General features: G+C 35.9%; 1 protein-coding gene and 1 pseudogene across 2 annotated transcripts in view; one reads left to right on the top strand and one right to left on the bottom strand.

Annotated features, from left to right (window-relative positions):
- LOC132683338 (uncharacterized) overlaps window positions 1–23,514 on the top strand; it is a 474,926-nt gene that overhangs the window by 271,459 nt on the left and 179,953 nt on the right. For both annotated transcript variants that reach the window (XR_009612169.3, XM_078432189.2), the window contains exon 4: window positions 15,281–15,463. Coding sequence is in view for 1 of the 2 variants with exons in the window: in XM_078432189.2 (XP_078288315.2) it covers window positions 15,281–15,463 (183 nt within the window). In the remaining variant the exon portion in view is untranslated. The remainder of the gene's footprint in view (window positions 1–15,280; window positions 15,464–23,514) is intronic.
- On the bottom strand, window positions 5,048–5,141 carry LOC132684448 (U6 spliceosomal RNA; annotated as a pseudogene).

The raw sequence follows: 23,514 nt of genomic DNA, 5'->3' as shown, positions 1-23,514 counted from the left end.
GCTGGGAGCCTGGAACCTGCTTCGGATTCTGTCTCCCTCTCTCTCTGCTCCTCCCCTGTTCATGCGCTCTCTCTCTCTCTCTCTCTCTCAAAAATAAATAAACATGAAAAAAAAAAAGTTTTAAAAAGTATAAACTTTTTTTTCTAATTTAAAGATGAGCTAATAATTTACAAATGAAACTGTTTAAAATCTGCTGACATTTTATCACAGAAAGTAGCTTTGTTGTATAATAAGTAGAAAATATTTTCCATAAAATGAACACAACCTGCCATTTCAATATAAAAGTGAAATTTTAACAATGAGTGCAAAGGTAATTGGTTTTTGGAAAAAAGTTATGTTAGACACAGTTTTAAATTTAAAATTTGGAGAGTTTTCTGTCACCATGAAATTTATCGGAAAAAGTGTAAGCTTGTTACCTAAACAAACAATACCTGAGGATATATTTAAATTTAAAGCAAATCTTGCCATTCATGATTTCTAGCTTGTTTAAAAATCATCCAAAAGAAAACTCCAAGTAGGTTTTAAGAAATATTTCTTAAAAATATTAAATAAAGCCTATTAATATACAAGAATAACTGACTTAATCATGGAGAATAAAAAGTTTCCAGCCAAATTACCAAAGACATTTGTATACCTGTTGGTTGATATTTAAAAACTAGCAGCATAAGTCTTTAAAGTTTCCCCTTTTAAGAAGCTCTAGGGTTGCCTGGGTGGCTCCATTGGTTAAGCGTCCAACTTTGGCTTGGGTCATGATCTCACAGTTCGTGAGTTCCAGCCCCGCATTGGGTTCTGTGCTGACACGACAACTCAGAGCCTCAAGCCCGCTTCTGATTCTGTCTCCCTCTCTCTCTGCTCCTCCCCCACTTGCACTCTGTCTCTCTCTCTCTCTCTCAAAAATAAATTAAAAAAAAAACATTAAAAATATTTTTAAAAAGAAGCTCTACAACAGATTTTGTTCATTTTCAGAGTATAAGAAATAGTTACTTAGAAATTCCTAAAAGAATGTCAGGAAGAAATTAAGAAAAATTAATACCTCTATCTATCTTAGATGTGTAGTTTCTTTTTATATAACAATTCATTGTAATCATATTTAAAGAATCTTTTTTAAATTTATATTTTTTCTTGAAGTATGTGTAAGTTAAGCATCACTTTGATGCCGTTAGACTCATAATTTATTGCTATTTATGTTACTTTCGTACAGGCCTACCTCAGAGATACTGCAGATTTAGTTTCAGACCACTGCAATAAAACAAATATTGCAATAAAACAAGTCAAATGATTTTTTTTTGTTTCCCAGGGCATATAAAAGTTACATTTTACACTCTACTGTAGTTGAGTGTGCAATAGCATTATGTCTAAAAACTGTTCATAGTTTAATTAAAAAATACTTTATTGCTAAAAAATGCTAATCATCGTGTGAGCTTTCCATGAGTCATAATCACTGATCACAGATCACCATAAAAAATATAATAATAATGAAAACATTTGAAATATTCCAAGAATTACCAAAATGTGACACAAAGTGGACAAATGCTGTTGGAAAAATGATACCAATAAACTTACCTCTACCACAGGGTTGCCACAAACCTTCAATTTGTTTAAAAAAAAAAAAAAAAAAAAAAAGGAAAGAAAAGAAAAGAAAACAACCAGTATCTGTGAAGTGAAATAAAAAGAGGTATGCCTATATTTATAAACTACACTGTTATAAAATTGTATATGATTTTACAAATCTTCCAATATGCATAGTGCCAGGCTAATATATGGAATAAATTTACATTAAATTATCTAGCTTCTGGCTGAGATCCATGTGCAAAGTAATTAAATAGAACCTCATCCCTTTCCTCCTCCAACAGTTCTGAGTTGTGGGCATAAATTAGACAAATACAAGATATTAGGAAAAGAATTAGAATGAAAAGAAGAGCTACTTATATTGCTCCAATAGTCTCAATTTTGTATGTATTTTTGTTCCTTGCGAACTCTTCTGAGGGTCTATATACTGCTGAATTAAGCTATAGCTGTTTGTTTTTAGGGAGTAAAAAAAGTTGGTAATTCAAATAGAATTGTATCACTGCACTTCACAAAATGTCTATGTTTAAGAAGAGGATTTTGGCCAAGGACTTTCTCCTAGAATCGGGCAGTTATTTGTCTCATTCACAGTGGGTGTCCTGTTATCTCCCTGTTCTAAAACACTGACATGCTTCTGAGGTTGGCAACTCTCTCCCCTATTTGTATTTAGTTTCAGTAATTGTGCTTGTATCTTCTTATAAAACAAATCTCATTTGATTACTAGACCAAATCAGCCTATTTGTGCACAGAACCCCAAGGGACTCGAATTTAATCCCTTGAGTATTTAATGTTCTTGTGAGTCAGGAGCACAGCTAAAGTAAATTGATGATCACAGGCACCAATTCCTAAAATTGTGGGTAGAACTGACAGACACACTCTTTGTTCTGAACCTAAAGCTTGTAGACACATTGTTTTTCTTCAGTAATCTCCAAGAGGGACTGAGAGTGAACACATCTCAAAATGACAGTAGAAACATTTTAACCACTAGCAAGAGTGCATTTTTGGTGTCTTATTAATTCTTTAAAATCCTAAATTTAAATGAACAGCAATCAGCTGCAATTTCTACTCACTTTGCTTATTTTGAAATAAAAAGACAGCATGAATGGTCTCTATGGCTGTCTTCACTGTATAATCTCATTTGTGTATTTTGCCTTTTTCTTAGATTCTCTCACTATCATCTGAAAGAGAGAAAAATGTCTTCTTTGCTAAACTACAGTTCAAATTCCAGTTTTTGTATTGTGCTTGGATTTTTAAATAAGTCTATATTCATATTTACTTTATCTTCTCCCCTTCTTGGATTGATAAGGAGTCAGGACTGATGATGACCCAATAGAAGCAGCATGATAGAGAGTTGATATTTACTATATATGTGAAAGGTAACGTAAATACTGATTACAAAATCCAGTGAATCTTGCAAGAAAATGGAGCTAAGAGGCAAAATCAGGCTTTTAGGAGACTTATGGGTGATTAGGGTTAAAACAGATTTAAAAAAAAAAAAAAAGGTAAGTTTGGAAGCATTCCATCAGCTTTGAAGTAAGTGGGTATAGATTCTTTTTATGCCATATCCACTATCCATGGGTTTGCCATCATGAGACCAGTTCAGGGGCATTTGACATTTATTTTCAACTGGCTTTTATCATACTCCTGAGAATTTTTTTTTTTTTCAAATCTCAAGCTTGAAGTCAAAGACGGTTCCTTTTGTTTTTATTTTTTAAATGATATGCAATCACTGGTATATGTTATAAATAACAGGTTGATACTATTTCAGCTATTTCCCATAAGTGTGCACAGGTGTTTACTGGCAATGCTACCTCTTTTTCACAGATAAGTGAATCATAGTAGCTTAGTGCAATTCCAGATCCTCCTCTATCCTTTGCAGGTGGATTTGCTGTGTTGTTGCCAGGTAGAAATGAAAACAGGCTCCCGTCACTTGTATTTTAGAAATCTGTGGGCTTTTCCTTTGACCACCTCGTAACTAATATCTCAGGGAAGTGCTAACTGTGATCTCTTAATGCTACAGGGGCTGTATTGTCTTTTTGCCATAATGCCCAGAATTCAGAATGTATGTGGTCCCTACTTTGAATTTCTGGATCTAAGTCCCAGTCTTGAATCTCCTGAACTACATCTTCCTAGGTCTTTACATTTGACTAGTAATTAGATTTTTCAGCTTTATACCAGTTAACTTTAGAACTGTCAGCTGCTTTTCCAGGAGTCTCAGCTTGTCCGATTTCATGCTGTATTAATCATGACTATGGCAGTGACAAGTGGCCAAATTCCAAAATAAACTCACTTAAGCAAAAGTAAAGGGGAAACAGTGGTTTCACATTGTGGTCAGCATGAAATAACCTAATGTATTTTAAATACTTACAAGAGTACTGGATATAAACAAAGTGATATCACCATTATCAAAAATAAAACTCTGTGTATTAACACATTGCCTTCATTACCCTCACTAAGCATATATTATGTGTCTGCTGTGGGCTTCAGGACTTTACAGGAAAAGAGAGAGAGAGAGAGAGAGAGAGAGAGAGAGAGAGAGAGAGGAGGCAAGATTTTCTAGTATTATGAGACTTGCAACCTAACAATGGAAGTTAAACATTCTACTGTATATAATATATTGCATGAGGTCAAAATATAAAGTATTGAAAAATATGAATTTAGTCATAAATGTACACCTTCTCTTAGAGTATAATAATTTAGAGCAAAAGATGTTTTTAAAAATGTTAAAAGTTTCCATTGTTTTATAAAATGCAAGATTTTTTTATATTAAGTATAATTTATTATCAAATTGGTTTCCATACAACACCCAGTGCTCATCCCAACAGGTGCCCTCCTCAATGCCCATCACCCACTTTCCCCTCTCCCCCACCCCCATCAACCCTCAGTTTGTTCTCAGTATTTAAGAGTCTCTTATGGTTTGCCTCCTTCCCTCTCTGTAACTTTTTTTCCCCTTTCCCTCCCCCATGGTCTTCTGTTAAGTTTCTCAGGATCCACATAGGAGTGAAAACATATGGTATCTGTCTTTCTCTGTATGACTTATTTCACTTAGCATAACACTCTCCAGTTCCATCCATGTTGCTGCAAATGGCCAGATTTCATTCTTTCTCATTGCCAAGTAGTATTCCACTGTATATATAAACCACATCTTCTTTATCCATTCATCAGTTGATGGACATTTAGGCTCTTCCCATAATTTGGTTATTGTTGAAAGTGCTGCTGTAAACATTGGGGTACAAGTGCCCCTATGCATCAGCACTCCTGTATCCCTTGGGTAAATTCCTAGCAGTTATTAAATTCTTTTAATAAAGATTAAAATCTTTTAATTTTTTAAGGAACCTCCACACTGTTTTCCTGAGTGGCTGCACCAGTTTGCATTCCCACCAACAGTGCAAGAGGGTTCCCATTTCTCCACATCCTCGCCAGCATCTATAGTCTCCTGATTTGTTCATTTTAGCCACTCTGACTGGCGTGAGGTGGTATATAAAAATGTGGAAGCTTCACGAATTTGCGTGTCATCTGTGCTAATCTTCTCTGCATCGTTCCAATTTTAGTATCTGTGCTGCCGGAGGGAGGACAAATGCAAGATATTTTTATCACTATTAAAATGTAGCCTTAACATCCCATTTCAAAAGAAGAGACTTAAGATCAACAAAATTGAGTGGTCAACACTAACTAAATCAGTAGCAGGCTGAAGACTGAAATCTCATTTGGCTAATTCCCAGATAGTATTCCTTCAGCTAAAATTTTGCGAAAATGCAGGAACTACACAGAGTTAGTAGAGTGAAGATGAATTAAATTAGAGAAAAGTGGAGTTTCATTTCATATCCTTAGAGAGAGAGGCATGATTAAGGTGAAGGAATAAGTGTATAACCTTATCTATGATGGCTCTTAACCTTAATTTTAAACTTAAAAATACATGAATCAAAATGATGTTGCTAATTTCTTAGGCTGGATTTTCTTCCACTATATTCACACAACCATAATTTGTTTTCACTGAACTGGTAAATATTGAATCTTTACTTATCCTGTAACTTTCCTTAGGAGGTTATGGATAGAGTCCATTTTCCCTTGAAAGTCTCATTCCTTCAACTGTACTCAAACCTCAGGCTCACTTTCCTTTTCAAAGACATTGTGTCCACCTTTTCACTCTTTACTTCATCAATATCGTTCTAAATCATTTGCATCAGCATGCAAATCTATTCTGTCTTTTAAAAAGACTTCCTTTGAACTTATGTGCCTTTCCAACTTTTGTATTTTGTCTCTCCCTTCAACAGCAAACTGTCTCAAACATGTCGTCTGTGGTCATTATTCTTTCTCTCTATCCCTCCTTTTTTTACTTTTCACTAGTCCCTTGACCTCCTTTGCCATTGCTCATGCCAAGGTCATCAGTGAAGTGACCTCTAAGGGTTGACACATCCAGAGCTCACTCTTATAGGCCCAGTTTACTAGATGCTTTAATGAAATCAAATATTGCTGACCTTACTTGATACACTTTACTTATTGTGACAGATTATATTTTCCAAAGATTACTGCATTAATATTTCTCATATGCTGTTCCAACAAAGCGGCATTGAGAGAGATACTCTGTATTTCCTCACTTCTGTTGAGAAATAGGGTCTATGTTTCTTCTCCTTGAACTTCAATGGACCTTCGAAAGAGTGTTGACCAATAAAATGTGGTGGACTTAGTGTTGCAAGGCGTGTGAGGCTACATAAGAAAAGGTGATGTGGCTTTCACCTTGCTCTCTCTCTTGTGACACTCACTGGGAATCCTGAGCTGCTGTGTAAGAAGTCTGCTACCCTGAAGCCATTCTGGAGTGATCGCATGAAGTTGCTACAGATGACAGAGAAAGATGCTCTAGGAAGCCCAGGTATTCCAGTTCCCGACTGTGAATCTTTACGGTACAGACACAAGACACATGAGTGAGGAAACAAGCGTTCACATGATTTTAGCTTGTTGCCCCACACTTCCCCAGCTGATATTTAGTAAAATGAGAAATGGAGTAGAGTTCTGCTCAGGTAGCTGATTTATAGAAAATAAAATATGATTAGCGGCCTAAGTTTGGGAGTATTTTTATTACACAGCCATAGTAATTGAAACACTTGTTTTGACTTCTACAATAATAGGTGGTCTGGATTTCTCCACTTTCACTCATTGCTCCCTCTAATTCTGTTTCATTGGCTCTTATTTCCATGATTGGCATTCTAATTAGAGCACTCAAAGCTCTTGGCATGCCCATTATTTTCTATATACACTATCTAAATTACTTTATTTCATCATAGCCCATTTGTATGTGGATGGTTTCTTCCCCATCACATTGCATTTCTATGTCTGATGTCTCCTCTGGATCCTCTAAATTCTAAGCATATATATGAAATCGTCCCCTTAACATCAACACTGAGAAATTTTTTTTAATTTTTTTAATGTTTATTTTTGAGAGAGAGAGACAGACAGAGTGCGAGTGGAAGAGGTGCAGAGAGAGAGAGAGGAAGACACAGAACTTCAAGCAGGCTCCAGGCTCTGAGCTGTCAGCACAGAGCCCAATACGGGGCTTGAACTCACGGAGTGTGAGATCATGACCTGATCACAGAGTGTGAGATCATGACCTGAGCCGAAGTCAGTCGCCCAACCCACTGAGCCACCCTGGCACCCCAACACTGAGATATTTAATAACAATTCACACTTAACACATACAAAGTTGAGCCCTTGATCTTTTGTCCCTGTAAAACAGAAAATAAAATTTCCTCATTCCCTAGTCTTCCTTATTTCACTAAATATGGTTACAATGTATACAATTTTTCAAGCACAAAATTCAAAAGTAAATTTTGATTCTCTTTTTCTTAACGACCACATCTAATCTATTTCCATTGATTATACCTCTATAATGGATCTCCAAACTTTTCTTCATTTCCACCTCTTCCCACTGCAAGCCGTCATCATATCTTTTTTAAACTATGGAAATACATCTTTAATAGTTTCCTTTCTTCCAGTCTTACTACACCATAGCCTATCTTCCTAACATTAGCCAGATTGGTCTTTTTCCACAAAAAATCAGATCACATTACTTATCTGACTCAAAGCCACTCAATGTCTTCTCATATGGGCAAATTTTATTTTCTAAAGATGGCCCCCACATTTTGCTCTTCTAATGTGACTTGATACTTGTACCACTTAAAGGTGAAAGTCTAGGGGCGCCTGGGTGGTTCAGTCAATTAAGCATGCAACTTCGGCTCAGGTCATGATCCTGCAGTTTGTGAATTCAAGCCCCACATTGGGCTCTGTGCTGACAGCTCAGAGTTTGAAGCCTGCTTCAAATTCTGTGTCTCCTTCTGTCTTCATTCCTCCCCCTCTTTCACTCTGTCTCTCTGTCTCTCAAAAATAAACATTAAAATTTTTTTTTTAATTTTTTAACGTTTATTCATTTTTGAGAGACAGAGAGACAGAGCATGAGCAGGGAAGGGGTGGAGAGAGGGAGACGCAGAATCTGAAGCAGGCTCCAGGCTCTGAACTGTCGGCACAGAGTCCGATGGGGGGCTCGAACTCACGAACTGTGACATCATGACCTGAGCTGAAGCCAGACGCTCAACTGAATGAGCCACCCAGGTGCCCCGACATTAAACATTTTTTAAAGATAAAAGTCTGTGTCCCCTCTCTGTAAGTCTGGATGGCCCTGTGAGTCCAGTGGAAGATACTCTATAGGTGATAAAATCAGACAAAACCATGCCTGGCTCTCTTTGGATACTTGCTTTTGAATCTAGTCCCCATGCCTGAATAAACCCAAGCAGCCCACAAAAAGACCAATATGGAGAGGAATCTAAGGCCTCCCCAGCCTCAGCAAAGTTCTCAGCCAACTTCCAATTACTAATTTGCCAGCTATGTGAGTGAGTCATCTGGACATCTAGAACAGAGATGGACTGTCCACATCAAGTCCAGCTGAGATTACAGAATGATGAGCAAAGGAAATTGTTGTTGTTGTTTTAAGTCATTAAGTTTTTGGATAGATTTTTGTTTGTTTTTTAATACTGTAATAGAAAATACTGTAACAGATTTTGGTACCTAAAAGTGGGATGCTACTGTAAAAATCCTAAACCATGTAGCATTGGCTTTGGGACAAGCCATAAGAGGAAGCTAGAAACCTTGATGAAATGTTAGCAAAAGCCTAAAATATTTGTTTCTGACAGCTCAAAGGAAAATAAAGAAAATGTGATTGGAAGATGTTTGTAGTAATGGAAATTCTGGCAACAGTATTACCTGAAGTAACATAGAAAATAGGAAATGTTCCAGTGAGCTCAATGATCAAGCTAAGGAAATTTTCAGGCAGAATATTCAAAGTGTCATCTAGAATTTTTTCATTATCTATGATATAATGTGAGAAGAGAGAAATAAGCTAAAAATGAACTCTTAAATATAATGGATCCAGAACTTTCCTACTTTCAAAATAAATCTTATTTCTCCTCTCAAATCTCTCTTGGTGGCAAATGATGCTCATATTAAGGACTGGTTTAAGAGAGAGGATTAATTGTACTATAAAATCCATTATTAAGATCTGAGAAAGATATGAGGTACTTCCTCATAGAGCCTTTCAAATAGATAAAAGCCCTTCTAAGGATCCTAGTACTGTAATTTACAGACCTGTCCATTATAGAGTAAAGCTTATAAGAATCTTAAGGATGTTATTCCATCCTTGTCATGGTGATATACATGTCACCTGTCTTGGTGAGTTCAAGGAAGAGAATGGCTCATCTGGAAGAGACTGATGGTTAATTTATGGTTACAGTGTTTTGTCGGTGGAGTGAATTATAAATCAATACACAAAAAGCACACCGAAATTGTTAAGGGAATTGTATCATCTTGTAATAAAAGGAAAAGAAACAAAACAACTTGAGAAGGGCTTTGAACCCTCCTACCTTGAGAAGCAGGAAGTAAGCTCAAGAAGGCTTAGAAAAAAGGAAGGTAGATTGAGAAGGAAGGACCAAGAAACTTACTCAGTTGAGCCAAGAGCCATGAAGAATAAATTCCAGAGAGTAGGGATAAACTCTAATCAAAGAACTGGCAACATGTGCCTGGTTGGATTTCAGAATCTGTATAGACTAGTGATTACTGTGTTCCTTCCGTTTCCCTGCCATTTTCAATGGGAGTATCTATAGCAGTTATCCAATGTCTGTCCTACCATATTACTTTGAGTATTTGGAGACCTAGAAAAATTATCTGTTTAGGTCAAATGTGTCACATGTCATCACATCATAAGAAAGAGTGCTCAAAGAGCTGCATTAGAGTAACTGCACAGTTAACATCCCCCATATCTAGATCTGATTTAGATATAAGATTCTTGACTTTGAGCTGATGCAATTATGGGATGAGACTTCATTCATGAGAAAGGAGATGAATATATTTCACATGTAAAAGGGATATAAATTATTGTAGCCTGAAGACAAAACAATGGCAGATTATATTTTTCAAAGATGGCTGTAACAAGACCTCCTGTCTCACTTTTTCTTCTTACATCTTTGATACACCTCCTATCAGGAGCTATGCATTTCTCTTGAACCTGGGCAAGATTGTGATAATGAACACTATATGACTTTTGAGAACAGTCATAAAGTATGGTATATCTTTCTATATCACTGGAATGCTTGCTCCTAAATCCTAGCGATTATGTTTGTATAATCCTAAGAGACCTGAGAGAACCATGTGAAGAACAGAGGCCTCTGGCCTACAGTCCTGCCTGAGTTCCCATCTAATGGTACCAACTCAGCAGTCATGTGCGTAAGTCATCTTGACTCTTTCAGCCCCCAACTGAATCCCTTCCAGCTGATGCTGATGCTGCATGGAAAACTTCAGTTTTGTGAGCAAACTATATTAGTATTTTGGTTTAAGTCACTAAGTTTTAGATGCATAGTAGGTATTCCACAAATATTGTTGAGTGAAAAAAACCAGTGGAAGTAAATGTTAATTCAGTTTTATATTATAGAGCAAAATAGAAATCTAGGACTTAATATAATATCGATTTCCTAGAAAAAATTCAGGAAATTCTTAAATTTTCCTTTTTAATGTCATGTTTGGAGTTTAGTGTTGAGCTGTTTAAAAACCCTTTTCCAGAGGAAAACGTGTATAGGTTATCATTAGTAAAAGAGAAATACTCCCATTTACAGAAATTTGGAATGTGCATCCTTTGTATAATAGTGATATAGCTTTCCATCTAATCAATGTGTAAAATAGAAAAAATGATTTTCATTTATTTACCTGGACTTTACTTCTTTGCACTATGAAGCCTGGATACCTGAGTGCACAAGTATAGTTAGAATAATCTTGCTCAACAAGAATTAGCCACCTCTTCAGAGTCTCAAAATAGCAAGAGGAATTACCCTAGGAATATTTTTCCCTGGGGAGGGGATTAATGCCTAATCCTAAAAGAATCAGAGTATCTGTTTATATCATAACATGATGTTTTCAACTTTCCTCAATTTTCCTTGGGATTTCCTTCAGATATATCCTACTGAGAGAGGCATTACCAGGTCCTTCAGGTTTGAGAAGCATGGAGTGCAAGTCATAGCCTTAGGCCAGTAGACGATCTTCTACTTTGATCATCCATATCCCTGTTCTAAACAACCTCTACTGTTGGCCCTTATACAGAATCTCTTGGGATTAGCAATTGGTAGACTCTAAGTGGCTCTTATTTCTTGCTCATTTTCTTACTCCTTTTAATAAAAGTGGGGGGTTGGACCTTCAATATATGTTGTGCTTATGTCTTAACCCTGTTAGCCTAATCACAATGCAATTCCACTTAAGCACAGACAACAGCAACAGTAATAATTACTTAATTCTAATTCCTAACTCGTTGTAAAGTCAGCCCACACTTTTACTAATCAATTTCTGAAGCACATAAATAATAACATATGTTTAGCTTATCACAGTGCCTCTCTTTGATGAACAAAAAAATAATATTCACTTGTGCTTACTTTATAGTTTCATAAGATGTCCCATTAATTTCCATACTATTTCCTTAAGCATTATGTACAGTTACTTTCTCTATCACCTGCTTCCCACTGTTGATTCCTTATCTTTTTCTTTACACTCCTGCTTGGCCTTGTTCCTCTATCAGTGACAGCTCCTCTGGTGATCTAGCTTCCTCTGCTGATCTAGCTTTCTCTGCTCTCCTTACCCTCAGATAGTCTCAGCATCTTCCATCATTCTCCACATATATTATTTGGCTTATGCCATAGTATATTTGTAAAATACATAAAAGATTGGTAGTATTTTTATTTTACAGATGATGAAACTGAAGTACGGAAGATAAATGACTCCCCAGAGGCCATGATTTGTGGGCCTTGTAGTGGGTTTAATGGGAGGAAAGCAGAGGTGAAATGCCAAAATAGAGAAGTTAGCGAGAGCTGAGATGAGTGATAGAGACCTAAGAAAGATGGAGTTAAATGGTCCAGGGCATGAAATGACCTGAGGAACAGTAGATATAAAAGAGGGGAGACCTTAAAATTGATGACTCCTCTGTCCTGATAACTTCAAGGTGCATTTCAATTTGAAATCTCTATCACCTCATTGCATGGGGACAGATGAAAAAAAACACGTACAGAGCATTTATCTCTTCCTTGAAGCTTCTCAAATTCATAAAATTTCTAAGATATTGGGAGAAAAATATCATCAACATGTTTAGTTTTGTATCATTTATTGCCATTTCTCTTTATCTCTTCAAGTACATTTTATATATTTAATTTCAGGTATTATTTAATCTTATCTACCTAACATGATATTGTTTAGCTGACACATTGTATTTGTTAAATATTAATCACACACATTTTAATGCCCTAAAATTTTGCATTTATTATACTTTACCTATTTAGGGGGAAAAGTGACTTCATATCACTTCTGTTAAGACCAAGCCTCTCCTATTATCAACTGCATGATAATATCATCAACAGTGAACTTAAGGATGATATTACTCCATTTGCTTAAAATTTATCAGTTTCCCCTGGTCCTCGTTGTTAGCTTCAAGGTTAGGTCTCTGTCCAGTCATTTCGTCTTTCTTATTTACAGGGCCAATCTGAAGAGCTGCAGAATTTCTATGTGTTAAAAATCCAAGGGGTGCCTCTGGCATTCTGAAGTGCACCAGCTGCAAACTATAGCGGATGATTCTGCCTCAGTTCCATATAGCATAGTTTCTATTAGGGTCTTCAGCAGAACAAACTGTAATTACTACAAAGAAAAAATAAACCTATACTTGCTAAGGCACAGAAGATTCCTTTGATGAGTGTCTTCTGTGTTATAGACAAGGTAATGAGGCAAGCTGTGTTATAAATGTTGGGAACTAAAGAGTGAATAGTACAGCTGAAGCCTCTCTCTCATAGAGCTTATATTCTAGTATGAGGAGGAGCAGAAAATAGTAAAATAAAAACAGAGAGGACAAAACATTGGAGACTAATAAGTTCTATGAAAGAAAATAAAGGAGTATAATGACATAGACAGAAATGGATGCTGTTTTAGAGAAAAACTTCTCTTAGGAGTGGAAATATAGGAAAAGAAGCTACTCTGTAAGAAGATACGTAAACAGAAATCTGAATGAAGTGATTGAATTTACCTGCCATGCAAATATGTGGAGGAATGGTTTTTCAGGTTGGGGAATAGCAAATGCAAATGCCCTGAGACAAGGGTGTGCTCACATTACTTTAGAAATAGCAAGGGGACCATTGTTGCTAGGGTGAAGTAGATAACTAGTAGAATGGGAGGAGATGAAGAACAGAGAAAATTAGACGTAAGGCCAGGCAGTGGCTTATAAACAATAATAGGAACTGAGGAACTTACTCTAAGTGTGATGGGAAATCATTGAAAGCTTTTGAGCAGAAGAATAACATTATCTGATTTACCACTTAGAAGTATCATTCTTGCTGCTGTGTGAATAGAATGAGGGATGAAAGGAAGTAAGCAATGGGGCAAGTTAGGAGACTATGGGGGTTGTCCATGTTAGACATGATGATGACTTCAATGGGTTGTTGTTGGTGGTGGCGGTAGAGGTGGTGAGAGGAGTGAAAATAAGAACATATGCTCAAGGTAGCTCTGGTTACCTTTGCTCTCTGGCTGCTATGCACTGAGGGATTAGATACAAGGTTATGCAGCATTTAAATCCTGAGCAACTAGGTAAGTGGTGGCACCATCTTCTTTCAGAGGGAATACTGGAAGACAACAAAGTCGAGGGCAGAAAATAATAGGAATTGATAGATTATGTTTGGAGATATTGAATTGAGATGCCTAAAGACATCCAATTAGAGGTTATTGTGGTTTATGTTGGATCAATTGAGCTAATCTGGAATTGTTTCTCCAAATTCCCTTCTCTCAATTATTGTAGATGGGTCATAAAAGATTATTTTGCATTACGTATGGAAAGCAGAAATGAAGCAGTGGTCATACTGTTTTCATTCTCAGAAGGATAATGCAGGAACTTTTGCAGTGCACACATGTGGTCACTGATCTGCTGACTCACCTTGCTTGTGTGAGGCAGCAGTCACCTCTCAGATAGTTAAGTATAGAAAAGAAAATGAATATCTAGCACTAGTGACATATTTTCCACTGTTTACCTTTTAATGGATAGATGGAGAGTAAGAATGAAGCATATTATTAACTAATGTGACAAGGGATTTAAGTCATAATTAAAAAAACAGTCCTTGGTCAGAAAGGATAACAAATGCCTTTATACAAAGCTCTCATCGGTCCTAGAGCCTGGCAGGTGCTGGCAGCACCTTTAAGAAGCTACAGAGTGAAATCTGCCGCAGTTTTGCTGGGCCTGTTAAAAATAGCCCTAGGTCAGACACATACCATCCATCAGAATTAAGTGGATCACTCAGCACCTGCTTCCTGTACCCTGTCTTCTGTTATTCCATGTGCTTTCCCAGATACTGACAGGTCCTTGGCCCTTGCTTCTAGGTGTAACAGTGATCTCTGCCCAGGAGGAAGGTAATAATCCCTGGGACAAGATATGAGAGCCAGGCATATATTTATCATCTCAGGATTGAGCTTCCATTGCTAATAATAGCTGTCTTGTATTGAGTCCTCATTCTACGCCAAGCTCTTACAGAACACATTCCAGATCTTATCTCATTTGATCCTGGCAATAGTGGTATAAAGAAAGTTCTAGTATGATTCCCATTCTGTATTTAAATAAATTTAGTTGTAAACAAATTAAGAATTTTGTGCAAGATCTCACAGTGAATGACAGAAGAATAAGGACTTGACCAGGTGCCACCTGCCTTTAATGACTGACCTCACTATATTAAATTGCTCTCACGGGCTTAAGGAGAAGCTTCGAGCAAGCTTCTTTCTTTAGAGACCTCTGAGAGTATATGACCGGTTGCTTTGAAATTGAACTCAATGGCCCTTAGATTCATTGAAACCTTAAAGGAAGGAGAACCTGTAATAACTCTTGTGATGTTTCAAAGGAAATGAAGAGTTTCCATTTTGAAATAGGACTACAGATACATCTTTATGACAGAATCTTTTATTCTAGAAAAATTGCTCAAATGAACCATATAATGAGATAAAAAAAGTAGATTCTACCATCAGTGAAGTTATTCTGGACTCTTCATTGTAAGTCGTAAAAAAATGTTCTGTGTAATAATGGAAAATATGGTCAATATCATACTTCTTTGCAGACTGACATTTCTGGGGTTTTTGTTGTTGTTGTTAATAGGATAAAACTTGACTGTTCTAGGAAACAACAGCTTGTCCTGTGGAGAATTCGGAGTACTCACGAATGGAAAATTAGAGGCTACATACCAAAAGTCAAAGAAGCTGTTTTCCAGAGTCCTTCTGGGACCCTGGGTATAAGCCGTGGTGAGCTTGGTGGCAAAGGTGATGTATGGAGCTGGAAAACCAATAGCTGGGAAGGCAAAAGGTATGATCGGCCAGGAATATGTAGCCATCATGAGCATATATGTATTGAAAAAAACATAGCTGTAAATCATATACAGCAAAACTGTTAGAAACAGAACCTCTCAGGGGCGCCAGGGTGGCTCAGTCAGTTGACTGTCCGACTTCAGCTTAGGTCATGATCTCATGGTTCATGAATTAGAGCCCTGCATCAGGCTCTGTGATGACAGCTCGGAGCCTGGAGCCCACTTCAGATTGTGTGTCTCTTTGTCTCTCTGCCCCTCCCTTGCTCACGCTCTGCCTCTCTCTGTCTCTAAAAACTAAATAAACATAAAAAAAAAAAGATAGAACTTCACAAAATAATAGATTGGAACATTTCTAGTAAACAAATAGTATAGAAATTTTCCCTCAAATATTCATAGAATGTTAGTTTAAAAATCAATAAAATGCAAGAAAAATTCATAGAAGTCATAGTACTGGAAGACAATAAAATTAAAATTTAAAAGCAAAGGGGCCAGAATTAAATAATGTTTTGAGAATAAAGATAAATGCTTTTCTTTATTATTTGTGTTAAAAATGAAATCAAAACTTAAATTATAGATTATTTAGAAATGAACCTCACTACATATCAAATCATATGTTAAAAATCATACTCAAAATAAATTTTATAGCATTAAATACTTTTTTAAAAGCCTGATAATAAATGAAAATCACATTCATCTCAAGAATCCAGCAAAACAACAAAATAAACTATAAAAAAGAGAGAGAGAGAGAGACGGAACCAAAACTAACATAATGTGTAGTCATTATGTTAAATAAAACTGGATCTAAGCATACTTTCTTGTTTCCCTATCAAACAATATAGAGCACAAGCAAAAATAAGTCAGTCACGTGCTCTAGGAAATACATGCTCTTGGAAGATAAGACTGTGAACCAACTAAAATAGCTTTTTAATGGAGACTAATAGCTTGTTCATCAATACTCATTTCAAGACCCTCACTTCATGGTGGCCATCAATCCAAAATTATTATTTCTCAAATCCTGCCAAATTCAAGCTGGTTTCCCTTCCGGCAAGATTCACTTTAAAATCATCCAGTCCAGGCACTAAAATGTAATAAACATATCTCTTTCCTTCTGACTCACTTTTTGAGACACTACACTAGTTTTCTGTCAAGGTAGTATTCTTCTTTACCACATTAGGTCTAAAACCTTAGTTTTGTTTAATTGATGTCATTTCTGGAGGCATTTTAGAAAGTTAACATTCAATTGGAGAAAAAATCCATAAAATTAGAAAAAATTTGAATGAGGTAAAGTGACAAATATTTTTCACAGAATTCCAAACAATATATGGGGATACTCACTCTTCAGGATGTGGGACCTAATTCTCTTCTCTTCCCTGTATCTCCCCATTAAAGATGTGCTAGACTTGCTGATATCTTTCAAAGAAGTATATAAGGAAAGGGAAAAGTGGTAAATTTACAGTGGAAGAATCTTGACCAAATGATGAGGGTTAATATCACCAGTGATACCATGTGGGCATCGTGACCCCCTGATATGATGTGATAAAAAGAATACTTTCTTCTGTGGTATTCTTTCCCTAAACCCAGAACCCCAATCCAAACTTGAGAAAAACAAGACATATTTATATTTGGGAATGTTCATCAAGATACCTGCCTAGTATACCTCAAGGCTTTCAAGGTCATGAAAATTCGGAAAGACTGGGAAACTCTCACAGATTGGAAGATCTTGTGGAAATAGAACAGTTTTAAATCTACAGATTTAATGCAACCCATCTCAAAATGCCAATGGCATTTTTCACAGAACTAGAGTCAACAATCCTAAAATTTATATGGGACCACAAAAGACCCTGAATAGCCAAAGCAATTTGAAAGAAAAGCAAAGCTGGAGGCATCATTCCAGACTTCAAGTTATATTACAAAGGTGTTGTAATAAAAAGAGTATGGTACTGGCACAAAAATAGAACAGAATAGAAAATTGAACAGAATAGAGAACCCAGAAATTAATAATTATATGGTCAATTAATCTTCAACAAAGCAGGAAAGAATATCCAATGGGCCAAACGCAGTCTCTTCAACAAATGGTGTTGGGGAAACTGGTCAGCTACATGCAAAAGAATGAAACTGTACTACTTTCTTTTACCATACATGAAAATAAACTCAAAATGGATTGACGACCTAAATGGGAGGTCTGAAACCATAGAAATTCTAGAAGAGAGCACAGGCAGAAATGTCTCTGACATAAGCCATAGCAGCATTTTTTTTTTTTCAATGTTTTTTATTTATTTTTGGGACAGAGAGAGACAGAACATGAACGGGGGAGGGGCAGAGAGAAAGGGAGACACAGAATCGGAAACAGGCTCCAGGCTCCGAGCCATCAGCCCAGAGCCTGACGCGGGGCTCGAACTCACGGACCGCGAGATCGTGACCTGGCTGAAGTCGGACGCTTAACCGACTGCGCCACCCAGGCGCCCCCATAGCAGCATTTTTAAGGGTGCCTGCATGGCTCAGTCAGTTAAGCATTGGACTCTTGGTTTTGGGTCAAGTCATGATCTCATGGTTGGTGAGTTCGAGCCCTGCATTAGTCTCCATGCTGGCAGTGCAGAGCCTGCTTGGGATTCTCTGTCTCCCTCTCTCTCTCTGCCCTTTCCCTGTTTCCTCTCTCTCTCTCTGTCTCTCTCTCTCTGTCTCTCTCTCTCTCAAAATAAATAAATAAACATTTTTTTAAAAAAAAGAATGGAGGGGTGCCTGGGTGGCTCAGTCGGTTGAGCGTCCAACTTCAGCTCAGGTCACGATCTTGCGGTCCGTGAGTTCGAGCCCCGAGGCAGGCTCTGGGATGGCCCAGAGCCTGGAGCCTGCTTCCGATTTTGTGTCTCCCTCTCTCTCTGCCCCTCCCCCGTTCATGCTCTGTCTCTCTCTGTCTCAAAAATAAATAAATGTTAAAAAAAAAAAAAAGAATGGAAATGTAAGGAAAGCCATGAATTTGTTTAAGTGTTGGAAATGAATTATTTAGAGTGGTGGAATATCTCTGGCAGATAGCTAACACACTATACAGTTACATTAATTAAAACAATATAGAAGAAAAGTGTTGTTTATGGATAACTACAACCATGATTAGTTGCTAAATGACAAAAAACATAGTAAAGTATGCATTAATAGCCATTATGTATTAATGAATTATGAAATCAGTGAGAAAATATTTAAACAACATACCAGAGCAGTGAACAAAGAAAGTGAAAGTATGTCATAGAAGGAAAAATAAGTAAGAGTAACAATCAAGAACAAGATAAACTGTTGATAAGGAAATGTATGTGAAAACAAAGAAATACAGAATTTCTCTAGGAGGTTACCTTTAAAAAAAAAAAAAAACAATGATTGGTGAATGTGACAGTGTGGGGAAGCATACACAGTTGATGGAAAGTAAATTGAAGGACAAAGTACCTTCTCCTACCAACATTTGAAATGTGCAGATGCTTTGTCTCAAAATTTCCACTTGCAGAATGTAATCCTATAGAAATTCTCCCAGTTAGCTGTTAATGATTGCATCATTTTTAGGAAAGAAAGAAAATGAAGTCCTCTCATTTTTTATTAATATGAGGATGGTTTAATAAAGTGAGGCTTACTTACAATTTGGAGTAGTTGGCTACTGTAAGAATGAGATGGTCTGGTGTGCAAGGAAGGCCATGGCACTTTCTTTGTGGGATTGAGAAAAAAAGCTGCAGAGCAGTATACATAGTCAAGTTTAATTTTGTGAAAGTAAATATATTCTTGTGTATTTTTCCTATCACCCAGTATGCATGCATATACATACACATATATACTTGCATGTGCAAATTCTAAACTGTACACCTGGTGCACTCACAGATTATGACTAGTGTGTAAGCACTTCAAGGATAGGTATGACAAATTTACTTTTACTGTATACTTGTCATATTTTCAATAAGCAGTCACTTTTTTAAAGTTACTTGTTATATTTTATTTATTTATTTTTAAAGTTTATTTATTTTGAAAGAGAGAGCACAAGTAGGGAAGGGGCAGAGAGAGAGAGAGGAAGAGAAAGAAAACTAAGCAGGCTCTTCACTACCAGGACAGAGTCCGACACGGAGCTCGAACCCACAAACTGTGAGATCATGACCTGAGCCGAAGTCAGACACGTAACTGACTGAGCCACCCAGATATCCCCCAAGGTTACTTATTTTAAATTGTTGGCCAGTGTTACTGGAAACCTGATACCCTCCACTCCCTGCCTTAGTAAGATTAGATGCTCCTACTGTTATTGTAGTAGTTATCACTCTATGCACTCTATATAGGAATTTCTATTTAAGCCATCAACTGCAGCATAGTAGGTATGTTATGACCACAAAATATTCTTAATGCTTAACTCAATGTAAAATGATTTAAAAATGTTGAACAATGAAATGAATAAAAAAAGAATGAGTGAACAAATGATTCAACAGGAGAAAGAATGAATGGAAAAATAAAATAAGGTAATGGCAGAGGAAATAAAGAAAAATGAGTATGACATAATTAGAACGTTACAATCTTCTATAAAGGACAAAAAAATAAAAAAAATAAGTAAGCTAAGCATCAAAATTTAATTGGGCAGGAGTAGTAACTATTTGAAAGTAGTGGAAATTATTTACTATTTTTGTTTATTTTGCAAGCAAAATAGAACCTGATCATGTACATTATGTAATGAAACAAATTAACTTTGCTCTAAAATTGATTAAATTGTAATAACATTTATTTCATTCATTGAATTTCTTCAAAGCATTAGGATTTTCTTATAATTACATAGATGTATCATGAGTAGAAAAATTACTATTTTGCTGAAATAATTGAATTATCAGTTTTTCATAACATCTGGACTAGTCAAATTTAATATGAAAACTTATTTTTGAAAATTATGCACTTCCCTTGGTTATTTGTGTATTGGTTTTCTATTAATAGCTTTCAGTTGGCAAGAAGGGTCAGTACCTGATATGTTACATTTATTCCTTCTCAGGGTAATCATTGTTCAAAAGATGTGAAATGTGTGGTCCAGAACCCAGAGTACTTAGAATGTATTACTAGATACATCCATGCTGACATGGGAAAGCTGGTTTGCTCCCATTACTAAAATATGTTACCTTACGCATTTTTTTTCTTCCAAGAAAAGTAGGCACATTCCTAAAAATATAGCCCTGAAACTTTCTGAAAATTTATTTTTAAGAGAGGAAAATGAAACACTGGCTTTAGGAATGGTGATTGTTTCTTTTTCAGTATTTTATAAGCTGGTTAATGTAGGGCATTGTGAGTTCTTTGGGTTTTGTTGTTGTTGTTGTTTTGGTTTTGTTTTTTGTTTGTTTTACCTATACAAAGCCTGTCTTTTTTACTTCAGGTAGATTTTGTTCAACTTGTTTAAATACTAAACTATTTCTGTACTGGAAATTTTTATTTGTCCTTTCATTTTTTTTTTTTTTTTCTGAGTAGTAAATTAGTGGCATTAGGTTCCCTTTTTTAGAAGTTGGAGTAATAGGCGACTTACTCTTGAAATAGTTTATTAATAACATATTAACTCAGTCCACTGAGCTACTTCAGAGGTCAATAAACTACAGCTCATAAAGTCAGTCTGGCCCAGTGTTTATTTTTGTAAATCAAGTTTTATTAGGGCGTGTTGGCCTTTTTTTACATATTACATGTCATGTATTTTTTGCTGTAATAGTAGAGTTGAGTAGCTGCAACAAAGATTAAATGGACTGCAAAGCCTAAAATATTTATTATCCAGACCTTTCCAGAAAACATTTGCTCACTCCTGATCTTAATTAATCAATTAATTAACTGTGTCTTCCCCATCACTGTAACAAACTAATACCTAGAAATCATAGGGAGTATACATAAACTACAGTGGCATTTCTTATACTTGAAATATGAAAATAATCTCTTTCAAGGATGAAAAATATTCTCTTAGACTATGAGTAATGACTTAAATGACTTTTATTACGTATCTGAATGAGCATATAACTAAGTATATAATTATATATATTACATGATTATATTGTATATATTGCTAAATGAAGAGGAAAATTAAACTGTTCTCACTAAGAACTTGTAGATTGCTAACATTCTTTTGTTTCAGAAACACTGACCCACACCATAGTGAAAATATTTCAAAATAAAGGAGTTGCAGGTTATTGGTTATTCAGAAAAATAAGGATGGAACATGCTATAATGTTACTTAATGCTGGAATAGCTTTTATTTCAGACTTCTAAGAGACTCAGAAGCAAGTCTCTGTATTTCAACAAAATCCACCTTCCTAGAAACAACCTAACAAATTTAATAAAATAAGCATATTAGTAGTTAACTCTGCATAATACAGAATTATGAGGGAATTGAAGAGATTATGGAAGATATGCTTCCTGTACTGTAAATGTTTATAGCCAAACTAGAAAATAAACCAAAGTTACCACATTAAATGGCTCTCTAGTACAGGATTTCAACTCTATTTATGACTAAGTGCCAAAACAAATGGTAAAAATAATCAATACTTTAAAATTCTGAGGGAGTTTGATTAATTAGAAGAAATGATACAAGGTAAAGGAATTTTCTATAGCAAAAGTTCTTATAATAATGAGCCACAGTAAAATTCCAATTACTATGATGTAATACAAATCCATGTAGTAAAACAACTGGTCAAATTATTATATTTCATCAAAAAATGGATCAATATCAAATTTTAACTCACACTGAGACATATTTTGATGCTGCTTCACATCTTTAGAGATGATTAACTGAGATCATTATTTATAAGACTATAGAATTACTAAAATAATTAGGATATTATTATTCTTCTGGGTGATTCATCTCTGATTTGAACATGTTCCAGCTACCAACAATCTCCACAGTTTAACCAACTGTTCCAGAACAGACCATAGAATTTGTCTGGCGTGAGGATATCTAAGAATGATGAATTGAACTCAGTGCTAGCTTACTTTTACTTTTACTTTATCCAAAGCAGTAAATACACAGAGCGGCTAATGTAAATGAAATAAGAAAGGTGGATACAATGACATGATTTGCCTCTTGCACCTCATCAAGTTATTTCAAAGTTTGGGGGTCTTGGCAAACCACTAGGAATGAGATGTTGCCGAGACAGAGTGGAGATCTATGGGCTCACAGCCTTTTATTCTTTAGTATACTAACAATAGTCATATTAGTACCCAGAAGCAAATTACATTATCTTGAAAAGCAGTAATTCCATTATTCAGGAAGTTGCATCCCCAGCCATCTCTGCAGGGCCTGGGAGGTTCACTTTTATGCACACTTGGGCATAGTTGGGCCTATCATACCAATATATTCTGCATCTCTAATTACCAATAAATGGAAAAATTACATATTGAAACAAAGGGAAAATGCAGGTACAAGGAATAAGGACAACGAGAAAGAAAAACAATGGTACATTTTTAAATAAGTTCCTAATTATTTTGATAAAAAATATACTTTAGATTATTATCCCATCATAGATTACCCTGCAAATTTTTATTAATTTGTAATTCTCTTAATAATGTCCATAATGTACTCAGGAAATTTAGTACACAAATAAATTTATTATCCCAAATGCAATAATGGCCACATTCATATCAAGAAATGATATATGAACTCCATCTGATATGGTAGCATCTTTTACACTCCCTCTTCCTCTCAGAATAGACTGTGGCACATTATAAAATAGATTCCCTTTAGTTCATGACTTGTTCAGTTGCAAATTCATGTAAACTACAGGACCAGTTTGGCACCTGCTGTGATCATGAGTCTACTGCTGTTTCTCTAATCAGAAAACATTCCTATTAGATAAACCATCTGGCTTGAAAAGCATCCCCTTTGCATTCAAAATGGTTTTGGTAGAATTCAGCCAAAGTATATTTTAAAAGGAAAGATGTGTCAGCAAGACTAGTCTATTTACTAATGGAATAGTCCTCTATTACAATACCATTTGTGGAATAAAAACCATAGAATGAAAATACTACACAACCTGAATATATTCTAGTTACATGTGAAAATGCAGGTGGTGGCAACCTT

The sequence above is a fragment of the Panthera onca genome, chromosome C2 (genome assembly GCF_046562875.1).
Source record: "Panthera onca isolate mPanOnc1 chromosome C2, mPanOnc1 haplotype 2, whole genome shotgun sequence".
Taxonomy (NCBI): Eukaryota; Metazoa; Chordata; class Mammalia; order Carnivora; family Felidae; genus Panthera; species Panthera onca.
Note: the sequence above shows the minus strand (reverse complement) of the source record. Positions and strands in the feature narration are given on the sequence as shown.